Raw genomic sequence first — 17,985 nt, 5'->3', positions numbered from 1 at the left:
TAAAAAAGGCAAAAGATGAAAATCTTTCAAATTCTGAGGGAATAATATTTACAGCCTAAAATGTTATACTCACCTGAACTACCTCTAAGTATAAGACTGAGAATAAACACATTCTCAGAAATGGAATGTTCTTAAAAATGCACCACCCAAGTGCATATTCTCAGGATGCAACTGGAGGATATGCTGCACCCAAATAAGGAAATAGACTATGAAAAATGAAATAAGAGTTCCAAGAACTCCATGTAACACAGATATCAGCTCTACTGGAAGCTTAGAGAACTACTGGTCCACAGCAGAGCAGAATTTTAGCATGCAGAAGGAATATCTCTCAGAAAAAATCAAATTTCTGGAGTATTTTGTGTGTTTTTGGGGAAAATATATTTCAAAATATCTGAGATTTAGTGATAGTGACATAGAACATAAAGCAAACAGAAAAGGAGGCAATCTTGTAATATTTACAAGAAAAAATATAAACGTACATGGCTCAGTGATTAAAAAAATATGCACATGGTCATAATAAGCTGCATTGTGAATATTAATTTAACCAAAAATTGGATAAAACTATATTGAGAGAATAGAAGGAGGAAAAGAAGACACAGAAAATAGTATAGAAATGTTAAATCCTCATCATTAATAATAGGAAGTCAATATAATATTTAAACATTATAGTATTAAATATAGATGTTAAAACCAAAAGAAGGTGCTAAAAGAGTTTGGGCAGAGAATAGCAGGAGTAGGTAAGGGGAAGGGACACTACTTTTTGTTATATGTTTTGTCATACAATTTGGCCTTTAAACTTTGTACAGTACTTGTAATTCTTTGATATACTTTTTTAAGTTTTGAAAAATCTCATAAGCACACAAATATTTATTTCTGATAAGTCTAACTTAGAATATCTCTCACTCAAACATATTCAGCAATATGAATATAAATAATATCTGTGATCATATAAAAACACAATTTTTCTGATAATGGTGTTCCAATCTCCTGATTAGGTGTTACAAATTGCATCATGCCAATTTAATCACAAAATTTCTTTTAGGAAAAAAGTGTTTCTAAGTTTCTGATAGTATACTATTTCCATTTCTTTCCTGTGCTCAAAAATATTCAATTTTCTAAAGTCTGAGAGGTTTTCTAAAGGACTTTTCTTTTTGTTAAGAACTGGCAATAAAATTTTAGGTCTATAAGACTGAAAATTATGATGCTTGCCCTGAAATAAAAGAACATATTTTACATTCCGTAAATGAGATATTAAGGGTGAAAGAAGTATATTGTTTCTTTCATTTGCTACTTTTGTTGGTTCTAGATTTTTTAAAAATCTATTCATAAATATTTAATTTTCCCTGTATCTTTCTTTGCATGGGTTTCTAATATTTTGATAATAATATATTTGGTAAATTATTAAACTCGTAATGCCAGTGGCTGGCAAATGTGAAGCTAGAGGATGTTTAAGAGAAAGAGTTTTGTCTTCAGAGATTGACAGACCTAGATTCAAATCTAAGCTATAGGTGAGCCACTTCTTTGAGTCTCAGTTTCTTCATCTATAACATGTACTATGTAGGTTCATTATAGTGATTAGAATAATATATGTAAAGTACCAACAAAGGACATGATACAAAATATACATTTAATTAATAATTGTATTCTTGTCTTCCTTATCTTCTCTGTGGCTCTAGGAGTCTCAATTTTAAGGAATTTGTAGACTTTGCGGTCAAAATAGGAGCTCAAATCTTGGTTCTACCATTCATTAGGCTGTTACTTGGAGGTGGTTACCTATTCTCCTTAATCTTAGTTTCAGCTGTCCTATCATGGCCATAATTACAAAACCCTGCGATGAGGCAGTGTTGAAGAAAATGTATATTCTACTAGCACAGTGACTAATAGTTCATAGTAAGTTCTCAGAAACAGTAACAGTGATAATACCAATAAATTAAAAGAGAGAGTTTTTCTCCTCTTCATGACTACTTCAAGCAAAATGAAGTAACCTAAATGCCTTGGTCAGTAATAGTTTTTCATGAAGTTACATGTGACATGTGGCTTAATTTAATCATTTCCCATAAAAGAGATTTAGAAAATGTCTCCTAAGAAATATTTTAATTCATCTATGTAATAGTTGAAAGAATATTTATCTGTATCTACTTGTCAATTTGGTCAACCAGAATACAACTCTGCCTTTTTGGCTTCTCTCTACCTTGCACATATTTCATTCTAATTTGTTTACTTGTATTTTTCTTACTTTCTCCAGCATAGTTCTAGGATTTTTCTCTTTGACTTTAGTATGTTTTTCACCTTTGACAAAGGCATTTTTTTCACTTTGGTGCTAGAGACATTATCTTATTTACATTTTCAATCATTGGCAATAGGATATTACACAGGAAATACAAGATGCTTCAATCATGTTTAAATGAATGAATTAGGATATACATACTCCTGAAACTCTATCATCATACTACCAGAATAATTAACTAGCAGGCACAAACAAAACAGGTTTAGGTTTATTTTCTAAACCTCCCCATTTGAATTAAATAGAATCCTAAGCCTACTACTATGCAAATTCCATTTTGTTTCTTAATGATGCAAATCTAGACGGAACATTTATTATATGCTTTTGTTGTATCAAGAAGTGCAAAGGTAATGCAGTCACAGTTTGCCACCCCCAAGAACTCCCACTTAAAATGAAGTCACAAGCAAAGCCTTTTTATTGTACAAAACTTCTCTTTTATAGAGTTTGCTTAAAAATGTAAGCAATTTCACAGACAGAAGATATGAGTAATTTCTTAAAGGTCATATTTCCCCCCAAAATTGGTTTTTTTAACCATACATTCTCATGGTACTGAGTGGAATTTTTGTTATTGTTTAATGTTGAATTTAAGGCTATGATGAGTTAAAAGTTATGTACTTTTGCTGTCTGGAAGTAGAATTTTTAAGTAAGCAAATAAATTAAAAGGTAATTTTCTTACCTTGTTCTTGTGCATGAACAACAACCCCAGCCACACATAGCACAATAAAATGAAGAAGTGGTTTCCTAGGAAAAGAAAAAAACATTTGGGAAAAACTTACTAGTTGGACATTTACAGTCTTATAAAATCCAAAACAAAGTCTATGCAAGATTAAGAATTAAGCGTTTATTTTAAATAGCATGATATTTTAATATTCATAGTGGTTAAGACCAAAGGCTCTGAAGGGAAATTCCAGTTTTGCCACTTACTGTGCGACTTGGGCACACTTTTTAACCATTCTGTGCCTTAGTTGCTTTATCTGTTAAACCTATCTCATAAGATTTTCTGAAGATTAACTTAAAAAGTTCATGTAAAGCACAGGAAACAGTACCTGGCACATAGGAAACATTCGATAATTGTGAACTAGTGTAGGTAGTATTATTATCATATATTATGTTAAATTACCATGTATGCAATTTCATGCAAAGTAATAGAATTTTCCACAAAAATAATGCAAATTATAGTTGCTTAACTATAGTGATTATAAATTGAGGGAACCAGCTATTTATTTGTTTAAATTAATGGTTATATGTGAAAGTCATTTGAATATCATACTTAAATTACTGGTACTAGATTCATGATTCTTTGGTTTTGAAAATAGCAATGACCTGTAGATGTCAACACTGAGCATTTTGATTAGTAGTAGCTATAAGCACAGTACCCAATCACTACAAATTAAAATGTCCATTTGTATTGATGAGGTTTCTAAGCAAAAATATTTTGTGACATTGTTAGTATAACCAAACTTTTAACAAATTTTGCTGAACATTCTTCATAATTGGCTGTATCTACCTCCAAAATGAAAATTAGAGAAATAATTTTGAAGAGATATGATAAGCAGGCTGAAAACAATACTTCATTACCTACTTTTGCTAATATAGACCCTGATTCTGTTTTTGATTCTAACCCAGGGACTGTTCAAATGATGTATTTGTAAAATGCAGTTCTGCAAGGAGTGATTATAGAGCTGTCTATAAAGCATTAATTCCTTTTTATTACATTCCTGATGTGCTAGTAGTAATTGGTACATTTTCTATTTATTACTAATAAGATGTTTTTACCTTTACCAACTAGTATAAGGAGCATCTTAATGTAAGAAAGATGATCTTTTTACAAAGTTTTAGCCAGCAAATATAAAATCAGACTATTTATAATGGAACACAAATCTCATTTGTATTAAAATGGTATTTATCCTTTGTTAGTAATTCTAAAATTGAACATTCTATGGCCATACTTAGTCCATAGCACAGCTCTTATAAGACAAGGTTTTGATAGAATACTTAACAACTGTCACTAACTACAAACAAATCAACTGAATCATTGCAGAAATTTCAGCTGATATGGATAAGTAACTAAACCATATATTGCAATGAGGCCTATGAAACATTCTTATATATGACATTATTCATTTAGATGGATGGTTCCCAAATGTTAAACTCACCTGAGCAACTTGTAAAAAATGCAGATTTTGGGCCCCAACACAGAGATTATGATTCAAAATTTGCGATGGATATCCAGGATGCATACATTTTAACTAGGTGATTCTAATGCAGATTGTATGTGTACCAAACTCTGAGACAAAACTATTTAGAACATTCACTGTGTTTACATTTACAATGTTATTAAAATATATCTAAATAGATTTTACTTTTGCTCAAATCATATATATCTAATTTTATAACATGACATGACCCTTAAATTTTTATTTGGCCCTTTAAAAATCCTTTTCTACTGCACTAGGTCAGTGGTTTTCAAACTTTAGTGTGATCAGAATCACATGAAGGACTTGTGAACAATCGCTGGGCCTCACCCCCAGAATTTCTAATTAAGTATGTCTGGGGTGGGGCTCAAGAATATGCATTTATAACAACTTCCTGCATGTGCTGATGCTACTGATCTGGGACTACATTCTGAGGACCACCACTCTAAAATAAATGACCCTCAAGAGATGATATAAAGTCTGCCTGTTTGGATCTTTTTACCCCTTGGCTGCACACTGGAATTACCTGAGGAGTTTTGTCTTGTTTTTGTTTTTGTTTTCTTGAGACAGAGTTTTACTCTTTGTTACCCAGGCTGGAGTACAGTGGTACGATCTCGGATCACTGCAACCTCTGCTTCCCAGGTTCAAGCAATTCTCCTGTCTCAGCCTCCTGAGTAGCTGGAATTACAGGCACCTGCCACCACACCCAGCCAATTTTTGTATTTTTAGTAGAGACGGAGTTTCACCATGTTGGCCAGGCTGGTCTCGAACTCCTGACCTCAGGTAATCTGCCCACTTCGACCTCCCAAAGTGCTGGGATTACAGGCATGAGCCACCGTGCCTGGCCTACCTGGGGAGTTTTAAAAACTACTAATAATTGGATCTTTCTCTCCCTGCCCCACAGAGATTCTGATTTTAATGTGTCCATAGCACAGGCATTTTAAAACATTTTCCAGTGTTTCTAATGTGCAAACAAGGTTGAGGACCATTGTGCAAGATTAAAATGATGTGTGGGCTCTCCAGGATGTATCCTAATGTGATTTAGAGCTTGAGTAAGGAGGCTATTTACCTTTCGAACTTATATTTAAACATATAACTGGCAGGATACGTATCAGTGAGATTAAGAAACTGCTTACTTAGGATTACAGTCAATGAAGGATGGCGCATCTGAATTATGCTGTCTTAAGTAGAAAGTCGAATGTGAATGGAGGCATGTCTCACCTGCCCAAGGTAATCAGGCTCACTCAGATGCATAGAAACAACCCAACAGGCACTTGTCCCTTAAAAATAACTAATGACGATTACAACAGCCAGCACTGCTCATTTAGCAATTCAACAAACTCATCAACTTCCCCAATGACCTCAGTGGAGAAAAATGGAAATAAACATGTTAACAAGTTCATTCCTGGTGTGAGGCAGGAAAACCTGAGTACATCAAACATCTTTCTTTAGACAGGTGATCCTAGGGGATTATGACAAATCAGTTGAGCCATACCTTACGTAAATGTACCTATGTATGAAAGCTGATGACTAATTGAGTGGTAGAGATCAATGACGGAAACAGATTCTCTTTCTCTTTGTTTAGTTACAACCAAAACTAATAGCCAACTGAAAAAGAACAGGAAAAGTTTCTTACAAGGCATTCAAGGCCCTTATTATTCAGCTTCAATTTCCTTTTTCAGCAGTATGGATCCCACTACCCCTGATATCTCCAAAGTTCCAGTCATACCAAGTTATTCTCCATTTGCTGGGAAGAGCTTGTATATGTCTGAAATGCCCTCCCAGTCTCCACCTATTATTCTTAAGTATACCCAAAGCCTAATTAAATCAATACTTGCTCCATGAAGTTTCCCATCATCTCTAAAGGAGAATGAGTCTTTCCCCCATCTCTGTACTTTTGATACATTAATTGTGACTTTATTATACCCCTATAAGTCCTACCTTTTATGAAAGTAAATATCTGAGCAAGCAGCAGGTCTTCATCTTTATCTCTAGTGTACCCACGTGTTACATGAAATTGACAGTAAATACTTTTTAAAAGGAAATGATCAAAAGTATTATCTCCAAATGACTGAGGAATTCGCTTTTTCCTTGTGGACTTGATTCTTTTAATACTTGGAAAAAATAAAATAAAACACAGGCAATTTTAGTTAGATATCCAAAGACAGAGAAGGGAAATAGAATTTTTTAAATCTGCTATGGTAGCATATATGGAAGTCTTCTTTTTCTTTTTTTTTTTTTTTTCCTATTTTTCATTTTAGCTTTCTTGTCTTTGAAGTGGGTACACAAAGTAAGGATGAAGCTTCATTGACATAGTCAATTTGGTAAAGAGCCAAACTTCATCATTGTGTAAAATGGGTATTTAATGAATCCAAGATTCTTGGGAAATGTCTAATGGACTAGGTTTGTTTGTTTCTCCTTATGATATTACATTTACTATACATTTCCTAAACAAATAAAACTTATCAAGTTGCCACATTAGCAGTAGATGGTAGAGTCCTCTAGGGAAGCAGCTGTTCTTTGTCCTCTTCTGGGTCTTAGCTGACTCATCTATTATGTGATGACATAATACAAATTTTATGTTTTTATGTTTTACATTCCAAATGTAAAATCCTGTAATTTGTGTGTATGATGGGATCATATTAGTATACTGGCATTAAAAGACAAAAAACAAATTACTTAGCAAAATGTTATATATATATGTGTGTGTGTGTGTGTACACATACATATATATAAAAGGTTTGTTGTTTAACCACAAAACTGTAAAGGTCTTCCTATGGTTTTGGTCCAATACTATTTAAGTAACCTAAAATAGTCTACTAAGTTGTTAATTCATTCATATATTTAGTTTACTCCCACAAATAGTCTAGTTGGTATATTAAACATGAACATTTTTCAAATATTCAAAGCATGTTTGTTTGCATTCACTGGTTTGTGTATGTGGACCATGTGTCACTAATACAAAGTTACAGAGTCATAGTTACTCAGACATTTAACAAAATCAGACCATATCCAAAAGAAGTCAACAATATGGTAACAAACACTTAATAAAGGCTCAAAAAATATGACCCATGATATTGATATCTAACAAAAGAAGAAACACTCTGCATGAGTCTGGCTGCTAGTCACATTTTCAGTTTGACACCAGCCACAGTCCAAACATAACCAGACATGTAAGGGTAAAGGCCTAAAGAGGAGAAGACAGAAAATATACATCCAAAGACCATACTCAGAACATGTAAATGACTAATATTCATCCCAGGCATCATTCCTAAATGATTCTTAGAGTTATTCAACTTCCTCTTTGTTCAAAGGATCCAAGTTGCTTTAGGGTAATCTGAGGAATCTTTTTCGTTTAGGGTACCCATGAGACTCTTAGGTATTATAACATATGTCTTCAGGCTACTGATGCTCATTCCTACATAGATTCAATTTATAATAGTGGGAAGGACTTCTGAAAGCTTGTGAATAGGCAACTTTTTATGAGTTGGTGGCCTTCTTTTAAACCAATTGAAAATGGTGAACAAATCTGAAAAAAACACACACGTGATATACATTAATAATTTCAACAATCTCCACCACCCTACATTTACATGCCCAAAACTTCTCTAAGTCATGACAGCTTTACAGATTTTGCTCTTTACTAGCTACTAAGATCCAGAAATAGTAAAATTTCTGTTCTTTGTTCTCAAAATAACTGAAAAAAGAGTTTTCAATCACAGCAGTGAACATAAAGTTGAATGATTCAGGGAGCAAAGTAGTACTGTCACTAACTTACTTACAAAGAATTTTTCCAACTATTAATTCAACTCAGGTGGTAGTTGTATAGCTAAACCAGTGTGAGGTGTACTACAGGTTGAGCACCCCCACTCTGAAAATCCAAAGTCCTAACTGCTCCAAAATCTGAAAAGTTTTGAGGGCTGAAATGATGCCATACTGGAATGATTTTATACCTGACTTTATGGGTCACAGTCAAAACTTCATTTCATGCAAAAAATTACTAAAAATATTTTATAAAATTAACTTCAGTCTATGTGTATAAGCTGTACATGAAACGTAAGTGAATTTCATGTTTTGACTTCAGTCCCATCCCCAAGATATCTCATTTTATATATATATGCAAATATTCCAAATCTGAAAAAATTCAAAATTCAAAACACTTCTGGTCTCAAGCATTTCAGATGAGCAGTACTCAACCTGTAGAGCTTTTCATTAAATTCCAAGAATTCAAGCAATCCATGCAGTGCAAGGGAGATAAAAGCTTAAGAACTTCATATAGCCAAAGTGTCTAGAGTCCAGTCAGTAGGAGGGAAGAAAAATACAGCTAAACTAGAGTGTCCTAGTAATATCACAGGGAGTGTTAAACTACTGCCTAGCTTAGTAAAGTTCCTGGCACATACTAGTGTTAGATAAAGATTTTCAAATGAACTAATGAATCAGATAATCTTCCAGTGAAACTATCAGGTGGTCTTGCGTTTCAACAAATACATAAATTCTCTGGTATCTTCTATCTATACTCCAATCCCAAAATCAAGAAAAGTCAAGTCTCCCTAACCTCTAGTTGTTAAACATGGTTTAAAGGCCTTTCAGAATTTGGTCTCTGTTTATCTCTCCAGCTCCAGCTCCAGTCACTTCTTCCCTAGAATGTGTACTCCAACCAACTTCATTTCTTTCAGGTCCTCAAATGCACTGTGCTGTCTCATTTGTGAGCCTTTTATTGTTCCTTCTGTCTGGAAAATTTCATGTTCTTTTCACTAAGGTCTCAGTCTAGATTTCATTTCCTTTGGTTGCCTTTTCCTTCCAGTATTATCCTTTTCTCCCCTATCCACCCATCCAAGACTGCTAGGTTCCCCTCATGTATATATCCTCCTCTCATTTCGTTATACTTGGTTGTTTCATTTACTATTTCCTCTATTAGACTGGACACATTGGGAGGGCAGCAATTGTGGATCTGTCATACTCCATCATTGTATCTCTACTGCCTAGAACCACACTGGGCACATAGTTGGAGCTCAGTAAACATGTGTTGAATAAATATGTTAATGAATATTGAATAAATGAATGACAGAATAATGTTAGCCTTTTATGAGAATGAAAATAAAATTGTCTTTAGTTCTCACTTAGAGTTACAAATTCTAAAATAAGTCATAGTTGGAAGGCATGGCAAGGAAACTAGCACAGCTATTCTAATTCCCATAATAAAATTTACTTTCATTCTGCAGTTCACGAATTACCAAGCAGAATGTCTAAATGACACTCAAAAGTACTTTCCATAAATTACATTTCCTCTCCCTGAGTCATCAGTTTATTTCAAAAATTTATTTGAACACAAAGATAAGCAACTTTAAAAAATAGAATTTCATGCCATCTAGGAAATAGATCTTTATATTCCAAAAATTCTTTTTGGTTATAAAAGTCTTTAATTACCATAATAGCCTGCCTGGGAGACCTTCTGATAATATGTCAAATTGAGGTATCTAAAGCTGACTTTGAGATTTCATTTCCTTTTTTTAATTCTACAAATTCACATTAGGCAACCCATATGAAAGACCCCATGAAAGAAAGTGTCTGTAAAGATCCAGTTTTAAACTGGAAATGTTTTTCGGTGACTAATCAGAACTGTGATTTTAAAAAGCGCTCCCTCTCTTACAAAACATCACCACAAAAGGAAAATAAAACTCAGGGATTTCATCAGAGACTCAAGGTTTAATTCAGTGGCCTGACATTATAAATCAGCTACTTCTTCCAAATCCAGCTCCCCGCCCCCAAGCCCCGCCTCAAACTTCAAAGGGTTGGTGGCATTATTTTTCAAACTGAAAAATTCCAAATTATTTATGAAAATTGGATTTTCTAGAAACAATTTTTTCAGCCCAATCATTAACTATCTTTCCCAAGTTTGCATGTGTGTGGTTGGAGCTGTGAGTTCTGTAATCTGATGTAATTATGGATTACCCTTAATTCTCTGCAGCCCATCCCCAATGGCCCCTGTAATAGAACAAATTGGATATTATGAGATAACCAAGGGCTGCAAGGCTTCTGGTGGTCATGGGAGACAAACACCTTCATCCAGAACCTGCTACTCATCCCCACGTCTCTGCACAAGGGTTCTCTTCCCATTCCACGTTGTATAATTTTTCTTCAGAAGTTCCTCCGGTGCAATCCATTCTATTTGGTTTCTCTGCCTCCCTCCCCCCAATCATCTGGACCCAATTTACAAACCCCAAACTGCCCAAGAATTTATGCAGGGCCTTTTCTGGGAGCGTCTGGAAGGGAAGTGTAAACCAGACAAGACAGAACCCAGGAGCAGATCTGCTTTAACCCGGGAGGTTGGTCACAACTACCAAGGGGGGTGTTAGTCACAAGCGTGGGCCTCGCGCGGTGGCAGAGGGAAAGCCCTCGGGGCGGGAGCGGCAGGAGGGCAGATGCGGAGGCTGGCTGGGCAAGAGCCTCTCCGCATCCGCCTCTCCTGGAGTCTCCAGGCTGGCGGGGCTAGAGCCTCTCTGCATCCGCCCCTGATCAGCGGGAAGATCTGTCAATTTCGCAGGATCGGCTGCAACCCCCGACTCTCCAAGCTGGTCCACACAGAGGGATGTTTATCGAGAACAGCGGCGGGAAATCTTCTGCCTGGGAACCCCATGCGACCTGCGTGAGCCGCTTTGAGAAGGCAACCCGCAGAGCTTGACCTCTACTCGCTCCCAGGACTCCCCAGCCTCCAGCACCGCGCTGCCCGCACGGGGTTGAGGAGGTTGGGAGGTTTCCTCTTCACTGTTGAATGGGGATGGGGGTGTGCGGGGAGGTGCATCTGGTCAGCTGGGAAGCCCAGCAGCGAGGCTTCCAGGGGTCGGAGGAGAGCGCGCGAGCGAGCCCCAGCCAGGCTGGGCAGCATGCGGCTGGGAAGCACATGTTCATACAAACACTACCACAAGGCGCTCTTTCTCCGCACCCCGCCTCCGCCTGCCCTCAGCTGACACGGTCAATTCTGTTCCCTGCACTCCTCCCACCTTCCCTCCTGAGGGGCAGCCTCTCTGCAGAAGACTTCCACAGCCGCTTCACCCTTCTCACCCAGGGGCCAGAAGCAAACTTGTGTAACCCACTGACCTCTTCCAGGGGGACCAGGGCATCCAGCCAAAGCCGCGCAACCCCTGGTCCACGCCCTTTTCCCAGTGAAGGCATGGGAGCAGGTACAGCGCCCAAAAGGGAGGTGGGGTGCCCGTCAGGACCCGCCCAAAACCTCCCCAGGAGGGGCAGGCCCGCCCCCGTGTCCTGTTCCCCTCCCCAGTTCCTGCCGCGAGTGCCACTTCCCCAGTGACAGGGCAGTGATCAGGGCGCAGCCTCGGCTCTGATGGGCAACGTTTGTTGGCCTTTTAACAAGAGGGGATTGCCTCTGAGCCCGTGGGTAAAGCAACCCCTCGACGCCCGAGGTTCTGCAGCTACCCCCTTCCCCCAACTGGCGACCCTTCCTCACGCCTGTGTCCAGTGGTCCAGGCTGCGCACACCGACCCTGGGGGATCTCTAGTGTCACAGCAATCGCCAGGCTGGACGCCCTGAGAAGCACCTCGGGGAAGCAGGACCTCGACAGGGCCCTGCGGGAGGAGAAGGGGAGGAGGGCGCGGGGGCGGCGGGAGCTGGAGCCAGAGAGATCGTCGGAGCCGAGCTCTGGAGCTTCGGGAGCCGCTGCCCTGGACCTCGGGACTCGCTCCAGCGAACTTTCCCTCTCGAGCCAAAAGATCGCTTTAGCATAAACTTCTGAGATCTGCTGGCACGAGGCATCCTTTCAAACACGGTATTTTACAAGCTGAGAAGACAAGGGGACTATACCGCGGGTACTCGCCCGCTCCCAACGCCAAAAAGTGCCAAGGAGCCGGACCTCAGGTCTCCATCAGGCTCAGCAGAACCAGGGGGTGGAGAGAGGGGTTGGTCTAACCCCTACCCTACCCGGCGGGTGGGCTACTTACGTTTTTGCCGTGGGGGAGACTTTTCCACGCCTTGTTCTGTGGGCTCCTAAATGCATTTGTATGCATTTGTCCGTGCAGCAAAGCGCTAACGGAAAACAGAAGCCAACTCTGAATTGCTTAGGGTGCAGGTACTGTCCATGAAAAAGGGAAAAAACAATCACATGAAAACCATGCTCCAAACCCGCAACAAGAAAAAAAGTGGGGGGGGGGGCGGTGAAGTCGGGAGGAGGTAGGAAATAGCACCCGAAGGGGAGGACAAGCTTCCTAGCTCTCTGGCTCGGTAACGAACGAGCCCAGGGTTGCGCTCCCCGGGGAGGGCGGGCGAGGAGGTAAACCTCACTGGGAGGCCGCGGGGCGCCGGCGGCAGCGAGAGCCTGGCTGCTAGTGCAGCACTCAAGTTCACTTGCGGTTCAAAGGCGACTCTGTGACTCCAGTGGAGTCCTCTGCTTTGGGCCTGGGAGGAGAAAGGGGTGGGGGTAGGGAAGGAGATGAAGTGGGGGAGGAAGTCCTTGGAAAGAGCCCGCGCCCGAACATTTGTCAAACAAGCACACACACCCACTTCGGAAATCAAGTCGGTGCGAGGGGGCCGGTGGCAACTGCAGGAGCTCGGCGTTGACTGCTGCCGGCTGCTTTTGCCTGGAAGAAGAGGAGCCAAGCAAATCCGGCCGGTGTTAAATTTCACCGCTCACTGACTTGCAATGACATCACCAAACACAGCGCACACCTCCCCCTCTGCCCCCACAACCTTCCCCGACCCAGCGCCCGTCCCAGGCGTCCCCGTTCGCCTGCCCTTTGGGGTCGGGCTGGGCCAGCCGCACCCCGGACACGCTCGCTGCTGCCTGGGTACCCAACCGGATGCTCTCCTTCCCCACTTGTAGGCGGCTAGTATCCTTCCTTCCATACCATGTTCGTGTTCCATTCCCCATCTCAGCAGTCCCCAATTTGATGTTTTCCTCTTGCGTGTCTCCCATCCCCAATCTTTTTCTCTACCTTCTTCACCCACACCTTCTGAAATGACACTTAGAGGAGGCCTTCATTACCCTGCGACCTTCTTGCCTTCTTTGCAGTTAGGCCAGTGGCTTGCGTGGTATTATTAAATGACTTTAACTGTTCTCATTTCTACCTTTCCTCCCTTCACTCTTTCCTTTCAGTCTGTCCCCCTTAAGACCTTCTACTGATTTTTCTCCTGTAATTCACCTTTCTGCCTTTTCCTGCCTACAAGTGTGTTTTACTGGTTCACATCAAGAGCACATCACACACACTACACTCACACAATCTCTCTCTCTCTCTCTCTCTCACACACACACACACACACACACACACACACACACCTCACCGCCTTAACAACTTGAATACCTTCTCCAATTTTTGTAGCAAATTTCTTCTTTTGACACAAGGTGCTATGCCCCCATGGCCTTATACTAAGAAATCCACCTTCTGATGTTTGCAAAAACAAAAACAAAAACAGAAAACAAACGTTCTGATTTTATCTTCCTTATTAATAAGACTGGAAACTCCAAGAGGCCAGGAATCTATTATGTTGTTCATAGTTGTGTTCTTAGCACCTACCTGGCATATCTATTGAATGAATGCTGTATATCACTGAGTATCATTTCTCCAAATTTTTCTTGTCTAGCCTGTGTGCCTCCCAGAGCTAATGACCCACATGCTGAAAGGGATCCCACATTACACACACATTATAAAGGTTAAAGTGATCATTTTGGTGAATGACAATAATTGATGTGACTCTCAAGTTTGGTAATTTTTTAAATGCAAGAATATAGAAATTCATCATGTTCCCCCCGCCTCAATTTTTCGACTGTTTATTTTGAAATAATTTTAGATTATAGAAAGTTGCACAATAGTACAGAGTTCCTATATATACTTCCCTCAGCTTCCCCTGATGTTAACAACTTACATAACCAAATTACAGTTATCAAAACTGGACAATTGGGCTGGGTGTGGTGGCTCATGCCCGTAATCCCAGCACAGCAGGCCAAGGCGAGCAGATCACCTGAGATCAGGAGTTAGAGACCAGCCTGGCCAACATGGTGAAACCCTGTCTCTACTAAAAATACAAAAATTAGCCGGGCTTGTTGGTGCACACCTGTCATCCCAGCTATTCAGGGGGCTGAGACAGAAGCATTGCTTGAACCAGAGAGGCAGAGGTGGCAGTGAGCTGAGATCGCACCACTGCACTCCAGCCTGGGTAACAGAGCAAGACTCCATCTCAAAAATAAAAAAAATAAAAAATAAAAACCCTGGATACTCAACACCAATATAATACTAATAACCAATCTATACGTCTTATTAAATATTGTCAGTTTTTCTATTAATGTCCTTTATCTGGTCCAGGATTTTACTCAGGATCCTACACTGTGTTTAATAAACTAACACAGTGATTCACGGAATTGTTAGGTCTCCTTAGTCTCCTCCCATCTGTGGCAGTCCTGTCTTCCTTTGTCTTTCACGACCTCAACACTTTTGAAATGCACTGAACAGTCATTTTGTGGAGGGTTCCTCAATCTGGATTTCTGTGACATAGTCTCATGATTGGTTGCAGGTTATGTATTTTGGTCATAAATAACACTAAAGTGATGGTGTGCCCTTCTCGGGGCATCAATCTCAGGTGTATATGAGGTTCATATGTCACCTCCCAGTGATGTTCACTTTGATCACTTAGTCAAGGTGCTCACCTCACAGGACTTGCCATTGTAAAATCTTCTCCCAGTTTTTGTAACAAATAACCACAGATTTATGAAATATTCCTAGAAACCCAGGACTGAGGGAAGGCAGTCATTCTTAAATGCCCTTAATTTCTGGTTTTTGTGCTTTTTCCTACTAGTCAGCTAAAGAAAGACAGCTAATTTGGCTTGATGGAAAGAACAATAGATGAAAATTGAGCAGAGCTTAAGTAACTCAATCTCCATCTCCATTTTTCCATGAGATACACTTCTGGAATAAAGTCTTTTTTTCTGTTTACAATACTGAGTCTGAAGAATAGAATGCTGTATGAAATGAAGTTATTAAAATGTATTTCAGGTTATTTGAGCATAAGATGACAGTTGCTAGTTAGAGTTAGTGGAACACTTAATATGTAGAAGATGCTCAAGTGCACACATACCCTCAGAGTACATTTATTCGGGGAGAGGAGGCATTTGTCCAGTAAAAGATAAACAATGTAAGTTTTAACTGCTATAGACATTATAGGATGATGGAGATTAGCATAGATCAATTGATCGAGACAGATTAAACAGATACCTTGGGACTTAGCTGGTCCATGAAAAGCAAAAAGGATTTACAAACATAGAAAGGAGAAAGGTATTATGTTTAGAAATGGATGTTAGATGACTAACAGCACATGAACCAAGAAGAGTATATCTAAATTATATCCAGAGAAAAAGAACAGATTCGTCAGTCTGGACTAGAGGTTTCTGCATTGGAAGAGAGGTTGAAGGCAAACTGTGAAAGTCCCTGAATGTCAGGATAAGGGTTCATTTATCATATTACCTACTATGTGCCTAGAATTCTTCTGGGCACTGAGTTACAGCAGTGAACAAAATACATGAAAATCCTTCCCGTTATGGAGTTTAAATCCTACTGTTTAAGATTTATGCCTATAGCCAATAGAAAACTATTAGAATTTCGCTTGCTCCACACTCCCATTTTAAGATGAGTCAGCATCAGATGCCAGGATTGAAAAGGGGATAAGTTAGGTGTAGATGTTGAGATAGGTTCCGACTATAGTCAGAATGGTAGAAAAGCTAAATAAGAGAATCATTATTAAAATAAATCAATATCTGATAATTGGTTAGATTGGGAAGGGAGAAGGCATAGATGAAATTGAAAGCCTGAATGATAAAGAAATTACGATACTGGCCAATGTCAAAGAGTCAGACAACTAATTCACATTGAGGCATATTATATTATGTTTGAAGCCATGGTAAGACATTCTTTTGGAACTATTCAATAGAGTAGAAGAGAGAGAGTTCAGGAGAGAGGCCAGAACTAGAGTGTTAGATTTCTTCGTCATCTGCACAAAATGGTATTTGAAGCCTTGACAGTAGAGTCTATTTTTAAAGAAAAGACTATCAAAACAGGGAGTACAGCACCAAGGATACAAACTTAGACTCCAGAAAGTGAAAGGAAACAGTACAGAATTAAAGGAGATAGAACAAGAAGCATATAACATTATTTAAATAATAGTATAGGAGCTTAAAAAACAATATAGCAAATACTTAATAATGCTTAGTATGCATCAGGATTTATTCTAAGTGTTTATTATAAAATTATTTTATCCCTTAAAATTATATTAAATTAGATATTATTTATCTTCCTTATAAAGAGAAGGAAATAAAGGATTAAATAGCCTGAGATTATAAGAGATTATAAAACTGATCTTTTTTTTTTTTTTTTTTTTTTGAGATGGAGTCTTACTCTGTTGCCCAGGCTGGAAAGCAATGACAGGATCTCGGCTCACTTCAACCTCTGCTTCCTGGGTTCAGGTGATTCTCCCACCTCAGCCTCCTGAGTGGCTTGGGACTACAGGCGTGCACCACCATGCCTGGCTAATTTTTTTTGTAGTTTTTGGTAGAAATGGGGTTTTGTCGTGTTGGCCAGGCTAGTCTTGAACTCCTAACCTCAAGTGATCCACCCGCCTCAGCCTCCCAAAGTGCTGGGATTAAAAGCAAAGCGTGAGCCACCATACCTGGCCTAATCATCAATATTTAAACCAATTCAGACTGACTCTGGATGAAGTCCATACCCTCAGTAATTTCTCTCTCTCTCTCTGTCTCTCTCTGTCTCTCTTTCCTTATAAGAATATGAGATTCAGTATATAATGAAGGTGGCATTTCACAACTATATAGAAAGGAAGACCTGCTTTACAAATAGTGCTGAAACAATTCATCTTGAGGAAGGAAAAACTTATAACTACCTCATGCTGTATACCAAAGGAAACTCCATATACATTAATGGGCTGTTCAAAAATATTAAATTCTGAAAAGATTTAGAAATAAATATATGTAAAAATGTTCTTCTTTAGAGGTGAGTCTCTTTTAAGAATAAAAGCACAGGACAAAACAAAACAAAAAAAATATTTATATTTACTAATTTATCAAATATTTATGGGACAGCAATAGGTTCCAAACACTTTGCTATGAACTGGGGATGAAAATCATCAGGCAGATTCATCCTGCTCTGGAAGATGTGCAGTCTCTCAGAAAGACAAAGCTGAATGCAGTGCAATTTGAAATTTCCAAGTCATAAAATAAAGAAACAAAAGTCTCACACAATATAAACAGATGAAGAAACAAATGACAAACTGAGGTAGCATTAAAATGCTACCAACTTTAACAGAGAACCTAATTTATTTGTAGTGCATGGCAGATAATTAACATCTTTAATAAGCTTTTATGTTGAAATAATTTCAAATTTATAGCAAAACAGTGTGGAAAAAAAATTTCTGTATGCCCTTTCCCCTATATTCAGCAATGTTAAAATTTTATCACATTGATGTTATTATATTCTCCCTCTTTCTCTTTCTCCCCAA

At 38.9% G+C, this 17,985-nt stretch overlaps 1 protein-coding gene across 4 annotated transcripts in view; it reads right to left on the bottom strand.

Annotated features, from left to right (window-relative positions):
* Window positions 1-13,064, bottom strand: part of COL24A1 (collagen type XXIV alpha 1 chain) — a 398,071-nt gene extending 385,007 nt beyond the window's left edge. For 2 of the 4 annotated variants that reach the window (XM_001109249.5, XM_015144267.3), the window contains exons 1-2: window positions 12,435-12,890; window positions 2,961-3,025 (exon numbers count right to left, since the gene is read on the bottom strand). In XM_001109249.5, the coding sequence (XP_001109249.3) occupies window positions 2,961-3,025; window positions 12,435-12,490 (121 nt within the window). In that variant the 5' untranslated portion in view covers window positions 12,491-12,890. Of the gene's footprint in view, window positions 1-2,960; window positions 3,026-12,434; window positions 12,891-12,989 lie in introns of those variants that run through there. The other 2 variants (XM_077987934.1, XM_077987942.1) reach the window with 2 other exon arrangements.
* Between the last annotated feature and the right edge of the window lie 4,921 nt (window positions 13,065-17,985).

The sequence above is a fragment of the Macaca mulatta genome, chromosome 1 (assembly GCF_049350105.2).
Source record: "Macaca mulatta isolate MMU2019108-1 chromosome 1, T2T-MMU8v2.0, whole genome shotgun sequence".
In the NCBI taxonomy this organism is placed as follows: Eukaryota; Metazoa; Chordata; class Mammalia; order Primates; family Cercopithecidae; genus Macaca; species Macaca mulatta.
Note: the sequence above shows the minus strand (reverse complement) of the source record. Positions and strands in the feature narration are given on the sequence as shown.